Source organism: Anomaloglossus baeobatrachus, chromosome 3 (assembly GCF_048569485.1).
Source record: "Anomaloglossus baeobatrachus isolate aAnoBae1 chromosome 3, aAnoBae1.hap1, whole genome shotgun sequence".
NCBI lineage: Eukaryota > Metazoa > Chordata > Amphibia > Anura > Aromobatidae > Anomaloglossus > Anomaloglossus baeobatrachus.
In genome coordinates, this window is record NC_134355.1 from 557,824,710 (window position 1) to 557,846,156 (window position 21,447).

The window sequence follows — 21,447 nt, forward strand, 5'->3', positions numbered from 1 at the left end:
ATTGACTAGACACAGCTGCTCACACTGATACCACCACCACCACCACCAAATGCTTGTCTAGTGACAACAGTGGCTGATGCATAACGTTCTCCTTTACGTTGTCAACATTGTTGCCAGCCATCATTTCTGCCCAGTGTGAATCAACTCCTCCGTGAACAGCCCAGAGGCACACTGGTCCCTCATCCAGCTTAAATGACACCTGTGTCCTTTTAGTGTGGTCAGGTACACTTGCAGATTGTCTTTCACAAGAAAGACCACGCTGTTGTTTCATATTCTCTGATGTGACACCTGGGTGCCTCTCACCTCCCTTAAATGTGCGTGGAGTTGTGTGGCATTCATCATCCAGTTCTGAAGGCCAGTGATCACAATGAAGCAGTTATCAGTGTGGGATGGGACCAAAGGTTGTCCACTCCTGTGTCTTTCTGTGACTCTTCCAGTCTCTCTGTATCTGTATTGCAACCTACTGATGAAACTCTGTGACACTCCAAGCTCAATGTCCATTTCCGTCTGAAAACATCCTTCTTGAAGCCTTAAAATGGCAAGGTACTGTTGATCAATTGTTAGATGTTGTCTTGGTCTCATGATGTCAAAATGTGAACAGCAGGATGAGGAGGACTGTTTAATACCAATTCTAATTGAACCCTGAATTTTTTTGGTGATTCATGGATTAAACACCTGTTGTGAATTTTGCCATTAAGCTCCTTGTTAGAGAACAGCAAGTTGTGCATAAAGTACTGAACCATTGAACAGTTGCACATATACATTCAAAAGTTTAGTTAAATTCACCTGAAAAGATTAGAGTGCATTTTATGATCATCCTGAAATTTCATGTGAAAACTAAATATCCCTAAGTTTTTGTGAGTAGTATATGTCCCCATCCTGGGCCCCTTCTTGGTATATACATCCACCATCACAAAACTCTTCCTGGTGTACATGTCCCCCATCCTGGGCCATCCTGGTATATAGGTCTCCATCCTGGTATTTGTCCTCCATCCTGGGCCCCATTCTGGTATATATGTTCTCATCCTGGTATATTTGTCCTCCATCCTGGGCCACATTGTGGTATATATGTTCTCATCCTGGTATATATGTCCCACATACTTGGACCCCTTCTTGGTGTATAAATGTCCCTCATCCTGGTATAAATGTCACACTATATATGTCCCACATACTGGTATAAATGTCACACTTCACCTAAACGTAGGCCCTTGGACACATATCCAGCTGAAGTTGGCACTGGGTTTGGCGGGCCCCCCTCCAGCACAGCCCATGCTCTTTGCGAATGCGATGATTATGGGTCTACTACCAAATGTGTTGTGTCTATTCATAGCCACAAATACTTTCAATGTTTACGGACTCCGTTAGAAATCGTTCTCTTACCTGACAATACTAAACTGCTGTTTAACGTTTTTGTTTTTAGCCCTGCTCTCCCACCATGCCCTGCTTTCTTGAAGCTAGTTATTTAAGGTTGAATATAATGTTGGGATTAAGGCTTGGCTCACAAACACCATAAAAAATATGCTCTTATCCGGTCTAACGATCCACACAAAAAACTGCAATATAACCACCATATGTTAGCTTTTTCTTTATCGTTCCTTTATGGGAGACCCAGACCATGGGTGTATAGCTAGCGACCTCCGGAGGACACACAAAGCACTACACTCAAACGTGTAGCTCCTCCCTCCGGGCTATATACACCCCCTGGATGACAATCTACCCAGTTCAACGCTTTGTGTTCCAGGAGGATCACACACACTTTTATTTTTTTCAATTTTATTTTAATGTTTTAAAGATTTGGAAGAAAAGCGGGTCCAGTCTGGACTCCCGGCATGTCCCTTCACGCTCCACTCTGCGGGGTGCTGTTAAGGTTGATTTTAATAAGGCTGGAGCCTTCACATGCCGAGCTCCTTCGCATCCTCTGTCGAGGCTCTGTTTGAAGTGGGAGCCTCCACGGTCCTCTCTGCTTGCAGGAGGCCGGCTCCATCCACAGCCCTGTCTGGTCCCTGCTGGAAGGAGCGTTAACCCCCATTCAGGGACATGGCCCTGCGTCTCAAAGCTAAGTATTGAGACGTTTTTTCAGGGGTCCCGGGTACTTTTATTATGGGGGCAGTATGTGCTTTAGCGTTACTGTTAATTTCGGCCGGTTCTGGGAATTTCCCATGAGAACCGCGCCGACGGTGCCTGCTCGTCGGCCGCACTTTAAAATCTAGGCCCCGGCTTCAGTTTGGGCCTAGTTTCGTTTTTGGCTTCTTCTGTATGTTTTGCATACAGCGACGCCCACCGCCCGGCCAGCAGAGCGGAGGGCACTCCCCTCTGGGGGGATGTCCCCTCCTCTGTCTACCCCCCTGTGTCTCTCTGGCCTCTGTTTTTTCCCGCTCCTGGGCTTATACACGCCCCCCTCCTTCTCCCACCGCCATTTTCTCAGCGTTTTTATCACTGAGAAGCGCTGGATGCTACTGCTGCATACTTTTTGGAAGCTGTCACTTTACAGGGGAGCGGTGAAGTCCGGAGGGCACACAGAGAACAGGGCTGGTAAGCCACAACCTATGGTTGTGGATTTTTATACACTCAGGCTTTCTACAGGAGTGTGTTTTGGCTGCAGAGCTTCCTCCACAGCAGCATGTCTGTCACTAGGAGCAAGGCTGCAAACATGTATGCTATATGCACTGCTTGCAAGCTGATTCTGCCAGAGCCTAGCACGTACCCACATTGTGATAACTGTGCTAATATGGTTGTGTCTCAGCCTGGAGCCTCCGCAGGGGTCCCTCCGGCTGCTTCGGTCCCGGTGGCTGAACCCCCGGCTTGGGTAGCATCTTTTACACAGGCTCTTTCCAAGTCGTTTGCCGATTCCATGGGGCAGCTGTCTCAGACGCTGCTGTCTATGCATCAGCCTCCCTCTCAGCCCCCCTCTCAGGGTGTCTCTGCTGCTCAGAGCTCTGCAGAGCCCTCAGAGCATGTCCTTGGACCCCGTCCCCCCAAACGGAGACGCACGGACCCTCCTCCTTCCTCGTCCCACGGCTCTGATTCACAAGCCGAGGTGCAGGGCGAGGATGATTCATTTACTGTGGGCTCAGACTCTGCCTCTATGTACCCCATTGACTTGTCTGAGGGCGATGCGGACGTTAGTGACTTGATTGCGTCCATTAACTCCGTACTGAACCTTAACCCACAGGAGTCAGAGGATCAACCCTCTCTGGTAGAGGTACACCAGTTTACCTCTCCTAAGAAGCCTAGGAGTATGTTTTTTAACCACTCCAGCTTTCAGACCACTGTTAACAAGCCAAGGGCCTGTCCTGACAAACGTTTTCCGAAACGTAGTTCAGATGACCGTTTCCCGTTTCCACCGGAGGTGGTTAAGGACTGGGCCCAGTCCCCAAAGGTAGACCCTCCAGTGTCCAGAATCTCAGCCCGCACAGTAGTTGCGGTGGCCGACGGCACTTCTCTTAAAGATCCCACTGACCGCCAGGTTGACCTTCTGGCCAAGTCTGTATTTGAGGCGGCAGGAGCCTCCTTCTCTCCGTCTTTTGCGGCGGTGTGGGCTCTTAAGGCTATCTCTGCCTCTCTGGCGGAGATTCATTCCCTCTCCAGAGACTCTCTTCCTGAGATGGATGCTTTAACCGCCCGAGCTTCAGCTTTTGCATCCTACGCCATGTCTGCCGTCCTGGAAGCTTCTCTCCGCACGGCAGTGGCCTCCGCTAATTCCCTCGCGATCCGCAGGATCTTGTGGCTTCGAGAGTGGAAAGCGGACGCTTCCTCTAAGAAGTACCTTGCGAGTCTCCCTTTTACTGGGTCACGGCTGTTTGGGGAACAGCTGGATGACATAATTAAGGAGGCTACTGGCGGGAAGAGTACTTCCTTGCCACAAGCTAAACCCAAGAAACCTACCCAGGGCAGGAACCAATCGAGGTTTCGTTCCTTTCGTTCCTCTAACTGGTCATCCTCTAAGCCCACGGTCTCGTCCACTACCGCCAAGGATCGTAAATCCAACTGGCGCGCAAAGCCGCGTCCTCAAAAGACCGGAGGAGCCGCTGCCACCAAGGCAGCCTCCTCGTGACTATCTGGCCGCGCCAGCAACGTCCTTGGTCGGGGGCAGGCTCTCCCACTTTGGCGACGTGTGGTTGCAACACGTCTCCGATCAGTGGGTGCGGGATATCATCACCCACGGCTACAGGATACCTTTTTCTTCCAGCCCGCCAAACAGATTTTTTCTGTCCACCCCCCCCTGCTCCAAAGCCGCCGCCTTCGCTCAGGCCGTGGCATCCCTGCAGACCAACGGTGTAATTGTTCCGGTCCCCGCCCGGGAACGGTTCAGAGGTTTCTACTCAAACCTCTTTCTAGTTCCCAAAAAGGACGGTTCCTCCCGGCCCATCCTGGATCTCAAGCTTCTCAACAAGCATGTTCAGGTGCGGCACTTTCGCATGGAATCTCTAAGATCGGTCATTGCCTCAATGACCCAGGGAGATTTTCTCGCATCCATCGACATCAGAGATGCCTATCTGCATGTGCCTATTGCGGTTTCACACCAGCGTTGGCTACGCTTTGCGATCGGAGAGGAACATTTCCAGTTCGTGGCTCTTCCCTTTGGCTTAGCCACGGCCCCCCGAGTGTTCACCAAGGTCATGGCAGCAGTGGTTGCTGTCCTGCACCTCCAGGGATTGGCAGTGATTCCTTACCTGGACGACCTTCTAGTCAAGGCCTCATCCAGTGTAGACTGCCAACGGAGTGTCTCTCTCACTGTCGCCACGCTAATTCAGTTCGGGTGGCTTGTCAACCTCCCCAAGTCGACTCTGACCCCGACCCAGGTACTCTTGTACCTAGGGATGCAATTCGAGACTCTGCCGGCACTTGTCAAGTTGCCCTTAGTCAAACAGCAGTCCCTTCGTCTGGCGGTGCGCTCTCTGCTGAGGCACCGCCGTCATTCCCTCAGACGCCTCATGCAGGTGCTGGGTCAGATGGTGGCGTCCATGGAAGCGGTTCCCTTTGCCCAGTTCCATCTGCGTCCCTTGCAGCTGGACATTCTCCGCTGTTGGGACAAGCGGATCTCTTCTTTGGACAGGCTAGTGGCTCTGTCATCACAGGCCAGGAACTCCCTTCAGTGGTGGCTTCAGCCCCTCTCCCTGTCACAGGGACGGTCCTTCCTGACTCCGTCCTGGGTGATTCTCACCACGGATGCCAGTCTCTCCGGTTGGGGAGCGGTGTTTCTCCATCACCGAGCACAGGGCACTTGGACTCCGTCCGAATCAGCCCTCCCGATCAATGTGCTGGAGATCAGAGCTGTGTTTCTAGCTCTTCTAGACTTTCACCACCTACTGGCGGGCAAGCACATTCGGGTTCAGTCGGACAACGCGACAGCGGTTGCCTACATCAATCACCAGGGCGGAACTCACAGCCGTCTGGCGATGTTGGAGGTTCAACGAATCCTCCAGTGGACGGAGGACTCAAAGTCCACCATATCCGCAGTCCACATCCCAGGCGTGGAAAACTGGGAGGCCGATTATCTCAGCCGTCAAACCGTGGACGGCGGCGAGTGGGCCCTGCATCCGTCAGTGTTCAGATCAATCTGCCGCAAGTGGGGCACTCCGGAAGTAGATCTAATGGCTTCCCGGCACAACCACAAGGTTCCGGTTTACGTGGCTCGCTCCCACGATCCTCAAGCCTTCGCAGCAGACGCACTGGTTCAGGATTGGTCTCAGTTCAGTCTGGCCTATGTGTTTCCCCCTCTAGCGCTCTTGCCCAGGGTTCTGCGCAAGATCCGAATGGAGGGCCGTCGAGTCATACTCATTGCTCCGGACTGGCCCAGGCGAGCCTGGTACCCAGACTTGCTCCGCCTGTCCGTAGAGATCCCGTGGCATCTCCCGGACCGCCCAGACCTTCTCTCTCAAGGTCCGTTCTTCCGCCAGAATTCTGCGGCTCTCAGATTGACGGCGTGGCTCTTGAGTCCTGGATCCTGACGGCTTCAGGCATTCCCTCTGAGGTCATCTCCACCATGACTCAGGCTCGGAAGTCTTCCTCGGCTACGATTTATCATAGGACTTGGAAAATTTTCCTGTCCTGGTGTCCCTCTTCCGGCCATGCTCCTTGGCCGTTCGCCTTGCCGACCATCCTGTCTTTTCTACAGTCAGGTCTACAGTTGGGTCTGTCCCTCAATTCCCTTAAGGGACAGGTGTCGGCTTTGTCGGTATTGTTCCAGCGGCGTATCGCTCGACTGGCTCAGGTGCGCACCTTCATGCAGGGCGCATCTCACATCATTCCTCCTTACCGACGACCCTTGGATCCCTGGGACCTTAATTTGGTCCTCACGGCCTTACAGAAACCCCCTTTTGAGCCTCTCAGGGAGGTTCCTTTGTCCAGACTTTCACAGAAAGTCGTCTTTCTAGTAGCCATAACTTCTCTCAGGAGAGTTTCCGATTTGGCTGCGCTTTCTTCGGAATCCCCCTTTTTGGTGTTTCACCAAGACAAGGTGGTTCTTCGTCCGACTCCGGACTTTCTTCCTAAGGTGGTGTCTTCCTTCCACCTTAACCAGGACATTTCATTGCCCTCTCTTTGTCCGGCCCCTGTGCATCGCTTTGAGAAGGCGTTGCACACCTTGGATTTGGTGCGGGCGCTCCGCATCTATGTGTCTCGCACCGCCGTGTTTCGGCGGTGCACCTCACTTTTCGTGCTAACCACGGGTCAGCGCAAAGGCCTTTCGGCTTCTAAACCGACCCTAGCTCGTTGGATTAGGTCGGCCATATCCGATGCCTACCAGTCTTCTCAGGTGCCTCCCCCGTCGGGGATTAAGGCGCACTCGACCAGAGCTGTCGGTGCCTCCTGGGCTTTCAGGCACCAGGCTACGGCTCAGCAGGTGTGTCAGGCTGCCACTTGGTCCAGTCTGCACACTTTTTCTAAGCACTACCAAGTGCATGCTCATGCTTCGGCAGATGCGAGCTTGGGCAGACTCATCCTTCAGGCGGCTGTCGCCCATTTGTGAAGTTAGGTTTTGCCTACTTCTCAGTTTAGTTTATTTCCCACCCATGGACTGCTTTGGAACGTCCCATGGTCTGGGTCTCCCATAAAGGAACGATAAAGAAAAAGAGAATTTTGTTTACTTACCGTAAATTCTTTTTCTTATAGTTCCGACATGGGAGACCCAGCTCCCTCCCTGTTGCCTGTTGGCAGTTTTTGTTCCGTGTGCTTCACGGCTGTTGTTAGTAGACAGAGTTCTGGTTTTGCCGAGTTTTACTCTATCTCTACTTATGGGTGGATGTCCTCCTTCAGCTTTTGCACTGAACTGGGTAGATTGTCATCCAGGGGGTGTATATAGCCCGGAGGGAGGAGCTACACGTTTGAGTGTAGTGCTTTGTGTGTCCTCCGGAGGTCGCTAGCTATACACCCATGGTCTGGGTCTCCCATGTCGGAACTATAAGAAAAAGAATTTACGGTAAGTAAACAAAATTCTCTTTTTTTTCAACAATGAATTAATTATATGTTGAAAATCTTTGACATTTCTGTACTATATAGGGCATGCTGCGGACACGAACATTCGGAACATGCCTTGTATCCTCTCTGGATTATTCTTATTGTTGCGAGTAAATGAAGTTTCTCAAAACTGTCATTCACTTATAGGGTGCTGTACTTTTGTTGCAGGATTTTGGTATATTCATTGTGTAAAATATTATTGTATATTCATAATTTCAGGCCTGGATACAGAATAAAGTGCCCCTTATGCCAGCTTCAGAAGCTGGCGCAGAACGGAAAGAAGAAGTAAAAGCTGATGAGAAGAAAAAGAATCAGGCTGAAATTGAGCAGGAGATGGCAGCTCTACAGTATACCAACCCTCAACTGCTGGAGGTAAATGTTAGGTGCCAAAATTAAGAATAGCATTGTAGCCTAAGGTGGTGTAATGTAGGCTGTGGTGTGTGAATGCTAGTCACAAAACTAGAGTGCCTTGAAAAAGTATTGACACCCTGTGAACTTTCACATTAGACCTAGAAATTTAAAGGATATAAATCTGAAAACTGTGACTTGCATTTGTATTGAGGCCCTCTGGGTCAATACTCTATAGGATCACCTTTTGCTGCAAGTACTGCTGGAAGTTTTTTGGGGAGATGTCTCTATCATTTATGCACATCTAGAGGCTGACATTTTTGTCTATTCTTCTTTGAAAAATAGCTCTAGCTCACCAAGTCTTACCACAGATTCTCCATGGGATTTAGGTCTGGACTATGACTGGACTATTTGCACACATGAATATGCTTTGATCTAAGCCATCCAAGTCTTTTGCAACCTCAACAGGTTTTCTTCCAGGATCGCCCTGCATTTAACTCCATCCATCCATCATCCCATAAACTCTGACCAGTTTCTCTGTCCCTGTTGAAGAAAATTATCTCCATAGCATGATGCTGCCACCATCATGTTTGACAGTGGGAATGGTGTTTTCAGGGTGATGTGCAGTGTTTAGTTTTCAGCCACAAATAGCATTTTACCCAAAAGTTCTACTTTGGTCTCCTCAGAGACTACAGACCCCTCCATCCAATTTCACGGAGCTGGAGCTATTCTGCAAACAGGCAAAAATCTCAGCCTCTAAATGTGCAAAGCTGGTAGAGATAGGGCATCATGGGATTTCCCTACCTGTTTTTAAACACCTTGTACATTACTGAAAATCAGTTGCGATTCTATGCTGTCTCGTCTATACACTATTTTTGTTTCTTCCTCGGCCCTGGAGCTGTATGTTCAGACTGTCCCTGTACTGTCAGACACGGCCATTACACAGCACATAACAGGGACACATATATAAGATTATCTCAGCTCCGGAACATTTTATTTACACATACAATAGTGTAAATTATTATTATTTTAAGATTTATTTATTAAAATGTAAGTTGCTCATGTGACTGCCTCTTTAAGATTGTGATTAAGAGATTGAGATCATCCTGAAAAGCCAATATAAAACAAATATTGCAGGGTCCACTTCTATATGGAAGAATTCCTTTTGCTAGTCATCCATTGTGTTAGCTGGGTTTTGATGATTTAAAAGTAATCGTCATTTTAATTTTTATTCCATAAATGAATACTACACATCAAAATAAGAAACTTTGTAATAGAACCAATTTCTTTGATAAGATATTTCTGCTCCTGGACTGATTTTTTACAATCTCCATTCAGGGGTAAAATTGTAAAATCTGTAATAAGTGAAGACAGATCTGCACATTACTGAGAACGGAGATGGCAGTAGCTGCCCATAAAATTCTATGGAGGAGGAGCTAGAGGCCGACAAAGACATTGTGTTACAAGATTTCCTGAAAGTTACACTTTAAAGTCAGTTCACTGACTGCAGAGATTATCCATGAATTGACAGAAAAATCAGTCTAGGAGGAGAAGCAGATTTTTCTGATAAGGCTGCTTTCACACTACATTTTTTTTAACATGCGTCATGAACGTTTTTTTTGCTGTAAAAGTGGATCCTGTTTTTAAAAAGAAAAATGCATGCAAACGCATGTGTTATTTTGCAGGATCCTGCCACTTGAAGTTAATGGGCGGGTATTGGGGTCATGTGATCAGGAGTGAGGGGAACTGAACGTGATAGACTGGGAGCCGGCATCTGACAGCTGCAGACGCTGGTAACCAAGGTAAACATCGGGTAACTAAGCGAAGTACTTTGCTTGGATACCTGATATTTACCTTGGTTACGAGCGTCCGTAGCTGCTAGGAGCCGGGCTGCCTGCTCCCTGCACACGTAACCAAGGTAAACATCAGGTAACTAAGCGAAGCGCTTTGCTTGGTTACCCGATATTTACCTTGTTTACGAGCGTCCGCCGCTCTCAGGCGGGGGAGGGAGGGGGAGAGAGGGAGGGGAAGAGAGAGACTGATCACACCAGGCTGGTTTCTGGGCATGCTCAGTAGAGCAAGCAGGATCCTGTCTATCAGCATGCCAGTGTTCACATGTGTTTGCGTGCAGTATAGTCAGGATCCAGTGAAAAACAGTATTTGAACGCAGCTCAGAAACGCTACAAGTAGCGTTTTTGAAAAAAGTTAAAAAACTGCAAGTCGCTGGATCCTCACTATAACGCACGCAAACGCATGTTGACGCGAGTCCATTGCAAATGCATTGAAATGAAAACGCATTTGCACTGGATCCATTTTTGCGTTAAAAAAACGTTCATGACGCATGTTAAAAAAACATAGTGTGAAAGCAGCCTAAGATATATTACAAAGTGGCTTATTTTTATGTGTACTATTGATTAATAAATCAAAAATTTAAAATGGCGATTCCGTGGTTTAATCTCTTACTGGTGCCCCACCCTACTTTATGAAATTTAGGAAATCACGGCAGTCCAATATGAAACAATACATGTATCTTTAATTGTAATCCAAAATATAATATAATATATTTGACGTTTCAATCAAACAAGACCTTCATGTACTTTGTGTTTTACTTCATTTTTTTACTGTTTTGACAGCAATTAAAGATTGAAAGGATAGCACAGAAGCAAGCAGAAGCTCCAGTACAATCCCAAGGCCTTGCTTCTCCATTAGACTCGGCACCACAAGTTCCTCCGGCATTTCCTGCCTCAGGATCACAGTCCCAGCCTCCACTCAATTTCCAGCAGACTCATCCATCGCAACCAATACCAATGAACATGCAGCATGGCCCTCAAGGACAATTTAGACCACAAGGCCCTCAAGTATCTGGCCCACAAGGTTTCATGGGTCCAGGTCCACAAAATATTCGACCTCAGGAAATGCATCCTGGAATTCCCAGACTTCCAGTGCCAGTTGGCTCTATGGGTCCACAAGGTCCTCCTGGAAATTCTGGACCACCTGGTCATATGGCTCCTCAAATGCCACAGGGGGGTCCTAGAGGCGTTCCACCCCCTCATCATGGGATGCAGGGAGGTCCTGCTCCTCAGGGGCCTTTAATGGGTGTTGCTCCTCGAGGTGTCCAGCAAGGTCCCAATCAAGGAATGCTTTTAGGGCATCCAGCACAAGATTTAAGAGGCCCTTCTGGTGCAATAATTGGACATGGACCTGATGTTAGAGGACCAATGGATATTAGAGGACCCTCAGATATGCGTGGACCCCAGGATATGAGAGGACCCCCTGAATTACATGGAGATATGAGAGGCCTTTCTGACATGCGCGGTCCTCAAGACATGAGAGGTGGTCCGGATATGCGAGGTCCTCTAGACATACATGGCCCTCAGGATATAAGAGGACTTTCTGAAATTCATGGCTCTGTAGACCTGAGAGGTCCCCCAGATATGCGCGTTCCTCATGACATGCGTGGACCTCATGACATACGAGGACCTCAGGATATGCGTGGTCCCTCTGATATGCGTGGTGGTCCTGACCTGCGTGGTCCTCCTGACCTGCGTGGCCCTCAGGATATGCGTGGTCCTCCAGACATGCGTGGACTTCAGGATATGAGAGGACCACCTGAAATGAGGGGTGGTCCTGACATGCGTTGCCCTCCTGAAATGAGGGGTGGCCCTGACATGCGGGGTCCTCCTGAAATGAGGGGTGGATCCGACATGCGGGGTCCTCCTGAAATGAGGGGAGGTCCAGACTTACGTGGACTTTCAGACGTTAGAGGTGGCCTTCCTGAAATGAGAGGAGGCCCTGACATGCGTGGTCCACCTGACATAAGGGGCGGTCCTGACATGCGTGGTTCCCAGGACATGAGGGGAGGTCCACATGACATGAGAGGGCCATCTGATGTACGTGGTCCACAGGATATGCGGAGGTCTGAAATAAGAGGGCCTCTAGATATGCGTGGCCCGCAGCATATGAGAGCTGTTCAGGACAGTAGGGGCCCATCTGATTTGCATGTTTCTCCAGACGTACGAAGCCCTCAAGACATGCGGAATCTTCAAGATATTAGAGGACCCCCGGATATGAGTGGTCCTCATGAAATGAGAGGCACCCAGAGTAGGGGCTCAAATTTGGGACTACCTCAAGATACCCGTGGACAGTCAGTAGGAAATTCTCAAGGTACTCTCAATTCGCAGAATCCAGCAAGGGCATCACAACAGAAAACCCCATTACTGGGAGATGGTCCTAGGCCTTTTAACCAGGTAACTGCCTTTAATAACGACCGGAAACACTTTACTAGGAGAAGCCATTTTTCATGCTATTCTGATAGAATTTAGAACCTACTCATCCTTCTATTTCCAATGCACTTTAAGCTGTACAAATACCAGGGGCAGATCACTTTCTACGCGAAAACCGGCTTTAAGAAGTCTGTTATGGGAAGTGTTTTTGCTGACCTAAGATAAATCTGAGTGCGTCTGAGCCGGTCATCAAACAATATACATGATGCTTTACTATTCTATAGAGAGTGACCATAAAACCATGAGTAAACCCTGACAGTATTACCTCTGAGAGAAAGGTTGGCGATCATGAGCAAAGGAACGGTCAGCTTGTTTGAAGCCATGCTATATAGTCAAGGAGTTCGACTACAAGTGAACGTTTGTCAATGTGTTCAGCACTGTAACTTATTAATGCTGAGATTGCAGATTAATCTAGTATATTTTTACAAAAAGAAGAAAAAAAAAATCGAAATTCTTCAATGATAATAAATTTTTTACGTTTTTGCATCATTTGAAGTCTCCGCACCAAAAAAGTTTTTATTGAAAGGTTTTTTTTATTTTATGCAATTTTTAAGTCTGTGTCTGGGCAAAGGGCGCTCTTTTCTGTTTACATAAGACAAAGAATGGTATTCACCTGCTGGCACTCTCCTGGATCCAGTAAAGGCCGCTCCGTGGTCTGTGCCGACATCAAAAGCCAACTATTCATCAGCCACAGGAACGCTGCAGCGGTCCGGTAGCCTCACGTCATTGGATATTTTCTCTATAATCTCATGGTTCAAGTCAATGACTTCTGCAGCCTATCGTGGCTGGTTGATGGCCACAGTCATCGCTTCTGGTGCTATCGATGTACACTGGGGATATAGGAAAGTGGCAGCAGAAGAGTGTGGTTGATTTTTATTTTTCCCAAATCAAACCCTCAGTTAACGAGCACCTTTTGCCTAGACACCCCTTTGAAGGTGAACCTGCAATACACCCTAAGATCATATTAACATCTTTTCAATATTACCCATCAGTTTATATAGTTAACCGTTTTACAGAAACGGAATCCACCAGTTTACTAGATGCCAAATAGTGGTAGAGGCAGGCATAGGTAATTATTATACGAGTAATGCTGCAATGGGACAAATTTAAGAAAAATGTACTTTTCCTTTTGATAGAGGTGCAGCATGTATGTAAAAATAACTGCAGTCAGACCAAAAGATCACCTCTTGGATAAGACTGTTTCCTTATCCAAACCACATTTCCTGTGAAGACATATTTCACGGTTATGTGCACCAGACATTTTCCTTGAGAAGACCACTCTAGAGGACCACTTTTCAGTATAATTTAAGTGATCATCTCAAAGATACCATGTAAAGAAGGTTTTATAGTACACAGCTCATATTATAAGATGCACAAGATCCATGTTGGTATTTTTATTTACAGGATGGATCTCTGGTCAAGTGTTACCGTGTCCTTAGGATATGTGCCCACGATCAGAACACAGCAAGTCCTGACCGGCAGGGCTGCATGTCTCCTCCGCAGGAGACCGCAGCTGTCGGTACCCACGATCAGGGTTTCGTGCGCTATGGTCTCCTTACGGAGGACGCAGGCAATTCCGCAGCAAACAATTGACATGCTGCGGTCTGGAAACACGTACTGCAGGTCAGTGTTTGCTGCGGAAAAAAAAGCACAGTGGGCACGGGATTTCTAGAAATCCCATCCTCTATGCTTGTACTGTACACCACAGTGGTTTGGACGCAGCTGAGGTAGGCTGCGTCCAAACCGCTGCAAATACTGAAAATACTGATCGTGGGCACGCAGCCTTAACCACAATATCACACGGCTTCATAGTTTTGTTTTTGAATTAGTTGAGGAGGATGAAGTGGCTATACTGATCATGTTCATTGAATCTGCAAGGACAATTCCTGCTAGTTCGTAATGGCAGGTTGTCCAGATCCCACTATGTAAACTTGACCAGAGAGTGAAAATAAGATTTCCATAATTTTCTGCTGCTTGATTAAATAGCTGTGTTGCCATGAAGTATTACAACTGCCAAAAGGTGCACCAAATACTGACACGCAAAAGGGTAACAATGTTTTGAACTTTTCAATTTCAGGCTCCATATCTCCTCATCCACTACATCTTTGCGCACAAGACTTTCATTTTATAGACAATCATCTTGGCTATCTCATATATAAATTTGACTTGCAACTATTTAGTATATTATTAGTTATGCAGATTCTTGTTACGTCACTGCAGTGTTACTATTTTGCTCCTAAAAAAATAAATTTTATTTTTTATTTTCTTAGTATTTTGTAAATCCATCTTTTGGTTTTCAACACTAAGTCAGATTCAAGTATGTCTCAACCGAAATCTGATCTCAGGTCACTTCTACATGGTCCCAATATTGGTATACAGCCTTTTCTTCAATTTTATCCATAAGTGTTCGATTGTGTTGAGGTCTGGAGACTGTGGGGGCCCATTCAGCACCTCTACTTCATTGTCATTGAACCATTTCTTCTCTAATCTCGATGTAAGTTTTGGGTCATTGGCCTGCTGGAACACTGTCATCCTTTTCATATCCATAGTACGCTAGGGTATGAATAACTAACTTGGCTTGTAAGATACTCACATATAGCTCTGCATTGAGACCACCATCGATCCTGCTCAAGTATCCATTGTGTTTGACTGAGAAACAACCAAATATCAACAGGCTTCCTCCGGCGACCTTGACAGTTCCTTCAATTTCTTGATCTGTTAGCCCCTTTTTCCCTTGTTTCTTCCAGACCTATTTGCACCCATCTTAGCCTAGTGTATGGACTTTTGTCTCAAAGCTCAAAATAATCTGTTTTCAATCTTCTACTGTCCGCTTTTCATACTGCTTAGCAAACTTGAGCTGACTCGAATTATATGATATTGACGTCGAAGCTTCATCTTTTTTCAGGCCACCATTCCATATTTATGTATTATGCATGACAAGGTGCTTGCATGGACATCTGCAATCTCAGTATTAAGAAGCATACAAGCCATCTCCACTGCCATGTTTGTCTTTCTAGAACTGATATACCTTGTTATGAGCCGACTTGTTGACTCCGATATTTTACCTGGACCTCCACCTCTTGGCTTTTAATTGGATGGATAGACTTCATATTGTGTTCAACTGTCATGGCACTCACATGATGCAGTTTGGCAATTATCTTGTCCGAGAGACTGCTATCAATGAGCTGGATGATGCAATTTCTCTTTTCTTGGGAAGTCTTCTTCATAACTGCTCCTCGATTCAAACCAGTGACCTTTCACTTGGGAATCAACTTAATAACACACTGAGCTATTAGGGAATGTGAGAACAGGTTGTAATTTGTAGCATACAGGAAGAAAAAGATTTTCAAACACCAGGAGCAAAACAGTAACAATGGAGTGACATGACCAGAATCTGTACAACTAATCATGTGCTAAATAGTTGCAAGTCAAATTTATATATGAGAAAGCCAAGATGATTGTCTATACATAGCATGAAGGTAGTCTCACACTCAAAGCTGTAGTGGATAGTGCGATAAGGAGCTTGAAAGATCAAAACATTGTTACCTGTTTGCTTGTCACTGTATGTTGCCTTCTGTGTCACATCCAGAGTAAAGTTTAAACATCATGAGCAAAAAATGTTAAAATTAAAAACACAAATTGGTGGGGTGAGGTGGCCTCGTCCAGCGTTCAGCACCCTCATCTACCCATCCTCCCAGACCAGGTTTTAATTGTGAGCTACACCTGGTTTCCTTTAACTTCCACATTCAGATGAGGCCTGGTTTGGAACTTGGAAAGGTAGGACATAAGTGATGGGGACCATCGATATTTAGGTACACCGTGACACAGATGGCTTTTGTGTCCTAATTAAAAAACACTATCTAGGTATCTTGCGTTTTTACCATTTACAGCAATAGTGGAGTTCATATATTCAGTAATTAGTGTGCTGACGTGTTTTATATATAACCAGGAGTGTCCCTAATAACGATAGCAAAGATGTGTCAATGGTGGACTGGGCTAAGTAACCCCTGGCTACCTCCTGATTGCACCAAATACCTCCATTGCATCAAGCCGGTCTGACCTGAAAGAGGACTGTTAACCAATTCAAAAGTGGCCAATTTTTGCTCATGTTTTAATCCTTTTATGGTTTTACCCATTTAACCAAGAATGCATTGCTCACAAGTTCTTCAGGGGCAGTATCTTGAGATGGCCTTGTATAATTGCACTATGAGCAACGCCCTCTCCCTCTTGGTAAAAAACATAATTTGAAAGTCAGTATCCCTGGAACCGTATGGAAGGATTTAGAAAAGAAAAAAAAGATAGAAACTGGTCATTTTGGACATTGTGAGAGATCTCTTTAAATCTTGTGAGAAGGGGTCATGACATGTCAAGCTGCTTTAGTGCTGTCAAGCAACCAGTGTGAGACCTTGGATGACGATAGAACCAGTTTATAGACTTTGTATGGGGATTTTGTATCCATTACTGATTTCCACAAAGAGTTCTTTACATAATCCACAAGAAGACAAAAAGGTGTAACAAACAGTGCTCTGTAAATCTGTAAAACTTTAGAGACTAGTTAATTCTGGGATTCATGAAGAGCCTCAGACTGCGGAACACAATCATTGTTTGCAGGTTTTTGTTTTTTTTGTGGGGATTTTTTTTAAAGTCCTTTTTGTCTTGTGGTACTTATTGACATTTTTTGTGCAAAATTCGTTATACTGGTGCACGTGGTTAATGCATTTTGCTGAAAATAAAAAAAATGCTTTTTATGATTGCTTTTTATTTTGGAGATTTTTTTTATCTAAAATGTTGCATGTTCGGCTAAAATGTTTAATTTGCACACAAAAATGTACATAAAACCACTCCAGTGGGGACTGGACATATTGCTACATTTTAAAAGGGCTCAACTGATGAATCCGATAAACATCTGGAAAACCTCCGCCCGCATTGGCGAACATTAAAAGAAAGACAGGTGAACACACAAAATAGATTTTAATAAAGGCGCAAATTTTAAAAAAAAAGGCAAAAAACAATACAAAAAGCGCAAATATCTACAGTCATGGCCAAAAGTTTTGAGAATGACACCAAAATTTATATTTTCACATGATCTGTTGCCCTCTGGTTTTTAATTGTGTTTGTCTGATGTTTACATCACATACAGAAATATAATTGCAATCATATTATGATTACCAAAAGGTTATATTGACAGTTAGAATGAGTTAATGCAGCAAGTCAATATTTGCAGTGTTGACCCTTCTTCAGGACCTCTGCAATTCTCCCTGGCATGCTCTCAATCAACTTCTGGACCAAATCCTGACTGATAGCTGTCCATTCTTGCATAAGCAATGCTTGCATTTTGCCAGAATTTGTTTGTCCACCCGTCTCTGGATGATTGCCCACAAGTTCTCAATGGGATTAAGATCTGGGGAGTTTCCAGGCCATGGACCCAAAATCTCTGTTTTGTTCCATGAGCCATTTAGTGATCACCTTTGCTTTATGGCAAGGTGCTCCATCATGCTGGAAAAGGCATTGTTGGGCGCCAAACTGCTCTTGAACAGTTGGGAGAAGTTGCTCTTGGAGGACATTCTGGTACCATTCTTTATTCATGGCTGTGTTTTTAGGCAAGACTGTGAGTGAGCCGATTCCCTTGGCTGAGAAGCAACCCCACACATGAATCGTTTTAGGATGCTTAACAGTTGGCATGAGACAAGACTAGTGGTAGCGCTCACCTCTTCTTCTCCTAATAAGCTGTTTTCCAGATGTCCCAAACAATCGAAAAGGGGATTCATCTGAGAAAATGACTTTACCCCAGTCCTCAGCAGTCCACTCCCTGTACCTTTTGCAGAATATCAGTCGGTCCCTGATGTTTTTTCTGGAAAGAAGTGGCTTCTTTGCTGCCCTCCTTTAAACAAGGCCTTGCTCAAAGAGTCTCCGCCTCACAGTGCGTGCAGAAGCACTCACACCAGCCTGCTGCCATTGCTGAGCTAGATCGGCACTGCAGGTAGTCCGATCCCGCAGCTGAAACAGTTTTAAGATATGGTCCTGGCATTTACTGGTCCTTCTTGGGTGCCCTGGAGCCTTTTTGGCAACAATGGAAGCTCTCTCCTTGAAGTTCTTGATGATGCGATAGATTGTTGACTGAGGTGCAATATTTGTAGCTGCAATACTCTTCCCTGTTAGGCCATTTTTGTGCAGAGCAATGATGGCTGCACGTGTTTCTTTAGAGATAACCATGGTTAACTGAAGAGAAACAATGATACCAAGCACAAGCCTCCTTTTCAAAGTGTCCAGTGGTGTCATTCTTACTTAATCATGACTGACTGATCGCCAGCCCTGTCCTCATCAACACCCACACCTGTGTTAATGGAACAATCACTAAAACAATGTTAGCTGCTCCTTTTAAGGCAGGAATGCAATGCTGTTGAAATGTGTTTTGGGGGTTAAAGTTCATTTTCTTAGCCAATATTGACTTTGCAAGTAATTGCTGTTAAGCTGATCACTCTTTATGACATTCTGGAGTATATGCAAATTGCCATTAGAAAAACTTAAGCAGTAGACTTTGTAAAAATTAATATTTGTAGCATTCTCAAAACTTTTGGCCATGACGGTAGATGAAAGTGGAAGCTATTTTAGCAAATCTATTTCTGGAAGTAATTAGGTGGCAGAAGAAGGGTGACCGCGAGCATATGAACATTGGCTGAGAAACGCCCCTTCCATCATATAAGCACACTCAGAACTTTGTAACACGGATATCTCAAAATTCGGCAAGAAACTTAATTCAAAAACTTAGAGGAGAGCTGGGTTAATGAGGACAAGTCTATGACTTGTTGACCAACATACCTGCCTGTAATGTGCCTATGCTAAAATGTGGTGAACCTAGACATCTGCCTAGAGACTATCAAACTAGAAATCCTCAGTTCCAGTTAAACTAGAGGAATCCAAGACTAAAGTCCGAGCAGCATGGGCTACATCTTGAAGCTACTCTGGGGAAAGCTAGCGTGGAGCAATAGAACAAGCTTTTATGAGACAAGTTAGGAAAAATCCACCAGAACGATCTTCAGTGATAAAACTCAATAATCTGGTATGTGCCCTATTGTCCAGGCTATATTTTGTTTGATTGATACCAAGTCAGAAGTGACCACCATGTTCATTTTAGATGATGATGAATATTTATGGCTGTGTGGTTCAACATAACCACAGCAAACCATCTGCTCATTCTGTAATAGGACTCCTCATCAGATCCCGTCAATAGCTTTAATGGTTCTCAGGAGCAAGAAAGCGCTCCTTTAGCTGGGTGAACTGCTGTACAAAAAAAGCCAGAAAGCAAGTGTTGGTTACCCAAGTCTGTGGTACTTTCAAGTGGTTCATTGCATCAAGCAGGAGTGTTTTCACCAGCCGCAGTAACAGTGTATGTCCACTATATGGCCAGAGAGCAATATGGGTTGTGGTTACATAGCTATTGTGAAGCTAGTAGAGCCTGACAAAGTGGAGGGTGTCAGGGCATCAAATGCTATTGGGCTCAGTGGAACCTGTCAATGGGCAAAGCCAACCAGCGATTCTCATACAATTCTATCAATCCTGGAGACAGCGCTGAGATCAGAGCATCTTCCGGCACCACTTCTTGCCTAGCAGAATACCAAGAGCAGATACCCTACAATGTGAATCGACGGTCAGAGTCTCTGTGCCAACAGTTGAAGTATGCCACTTTGGCTTACCAGAACAGGGATAGAGTAGGAGGACCACTGTCGAATGTTCAGCACACATGCTTCATCTCCATTTATGCTGGGAAGATTATCATTTATTGAGTCACTTGACCCTCTGGTCTCACAAGTAGCAAATTAAATTATGCCTTATCTTTTATCACAAAACTATACATGACTCTGCTCTGTAACATGCTGCTCACAGATTACCGTATTTTTCGGACCATAAGACGCACTTTTTTTTCCTCCAAATTTGGGAGGAAAGTGTGGGGTGCGTCTTATGGTCTGAAACTGCAGGGTTGGGAGCTGTGGGGAGTCCTCGCTGTGGAGTGGGATCACAGGAGGCAGGGAGGGTCGCTGCTGCAGGATGCCGGCGGCTGGAGAAACCACGTGTGCCCGCTGCTTAAAGTAAACGAATATTCATTAGCTGCTCCCCGCCCACCTCTCTCTGCAGTCAATCAGCGGGGGTGAGGAGCAGTTAATGAATACTTGTTTAATGTAAACAGCGGTCACACGTGGGTTCTCCAGCCCGCGGCTTCCTGCAGAGGCTGGGGAGACTGTGTGTCCGCTGTTTAGGAGGCAGGAGAAGGGGCCGCTGCAGTCATGTCTCGCCCGGAGGAACTGCACATTACTGCAGTGTCCGGGCCAGAGCACGGCATACCTTCACAGCACAGCCGCAGTCTCTGTGCTGAGGGCTCAAATTACTTTCACTTTGCTCCTGCCTCTGCTCAGTTTCCCGTAGCTGACAAGGACCTACACAGTGATGTAATGCAGAGGGGTGGCCAAGAACAGCACAGTGCCCGCCTCTTTATTACATCACTGCAGGTCCTTGAGATATTTGAGATATGGGAGACTTTGTAATGCCAGGACCAAACTGAAGCATGGTGAGCATCACATCAGTAAAAGTAAGGCAATAAATAATATAGTATAGGCATTACTGTACACCTGGATGGGGTTGGATCATACAGTATATATATATTTACACACACACACTATATAACTATATAAACACACACACACACACACTATATACACACACACACACTATATATATATATATATATATACACACACACACACACACACACACACACACACACACACACACACACACACACACACTATATAACTATATACACACACACACACACACACACACACACACACTATATAACTATATACACACACACACACACACACTATATAACTATATACACACACACACACACACACACACACACACTATATAACTATATACACACACACACACACACACACTATATAACTATATACACACACACTATATACACACACACACACTATATAACTATATATATACACACACACACACACACTAGATTGGAGGATCACACATATGATGGGGAACATGCATATCCACGATGGGGGCCATATATACCTGGAAGGTACCCAGAATGGAGGATATGAGGACAGAATTTGGGGGATATTATTACCTCAGTAACACTGTCAGCAGTAAAATAAGTGTGTCATGACCACATTCTTTTACTTTAATTTTATTTTTTTTCTATTTTTTCCTCCTCTAAAACAAGGGTGCGTCTTATAGTCCGGTGCGTCTTATAGTCCGAAAAATACGGTAGATATTATGTGTAACATGACAGTCCTATAAATGGTGGGAAATACTCCACTGCCCTCTGCCAAAG

At 45.7% G+C, this 21,447-nt stretch overlaps 1 protein-coding gene across 3 annotated transcripts in view; it reads left to right on the forward strand.

Annotated features, from left to right (window-relative positions):
* The window catches only part of WDR33 (WD repeat domain 33), a 180,782-nt gene that overhangs the window by 122,522 nt on the left and 36,813 nt on the right, over nt 1-21,447 (forward strand). For all 3 annotated transcript variants that reach the window (XM_075340837.1, XM_075340838.1, XM_075340839.1), the window contains exons 15-16: nt 7,678-7,830; nt 10,440-12,053. In XM_075340837.1, the coding sequence (XP_075196952.1) occupies nt 7,678-7,830; nt 10,440-12,053 (1,767 nt within the window). The remainder of the gene's footprint in view (nt 1-7,677; nt 7,831-10,439; nt 12,054-21,447) is intronic.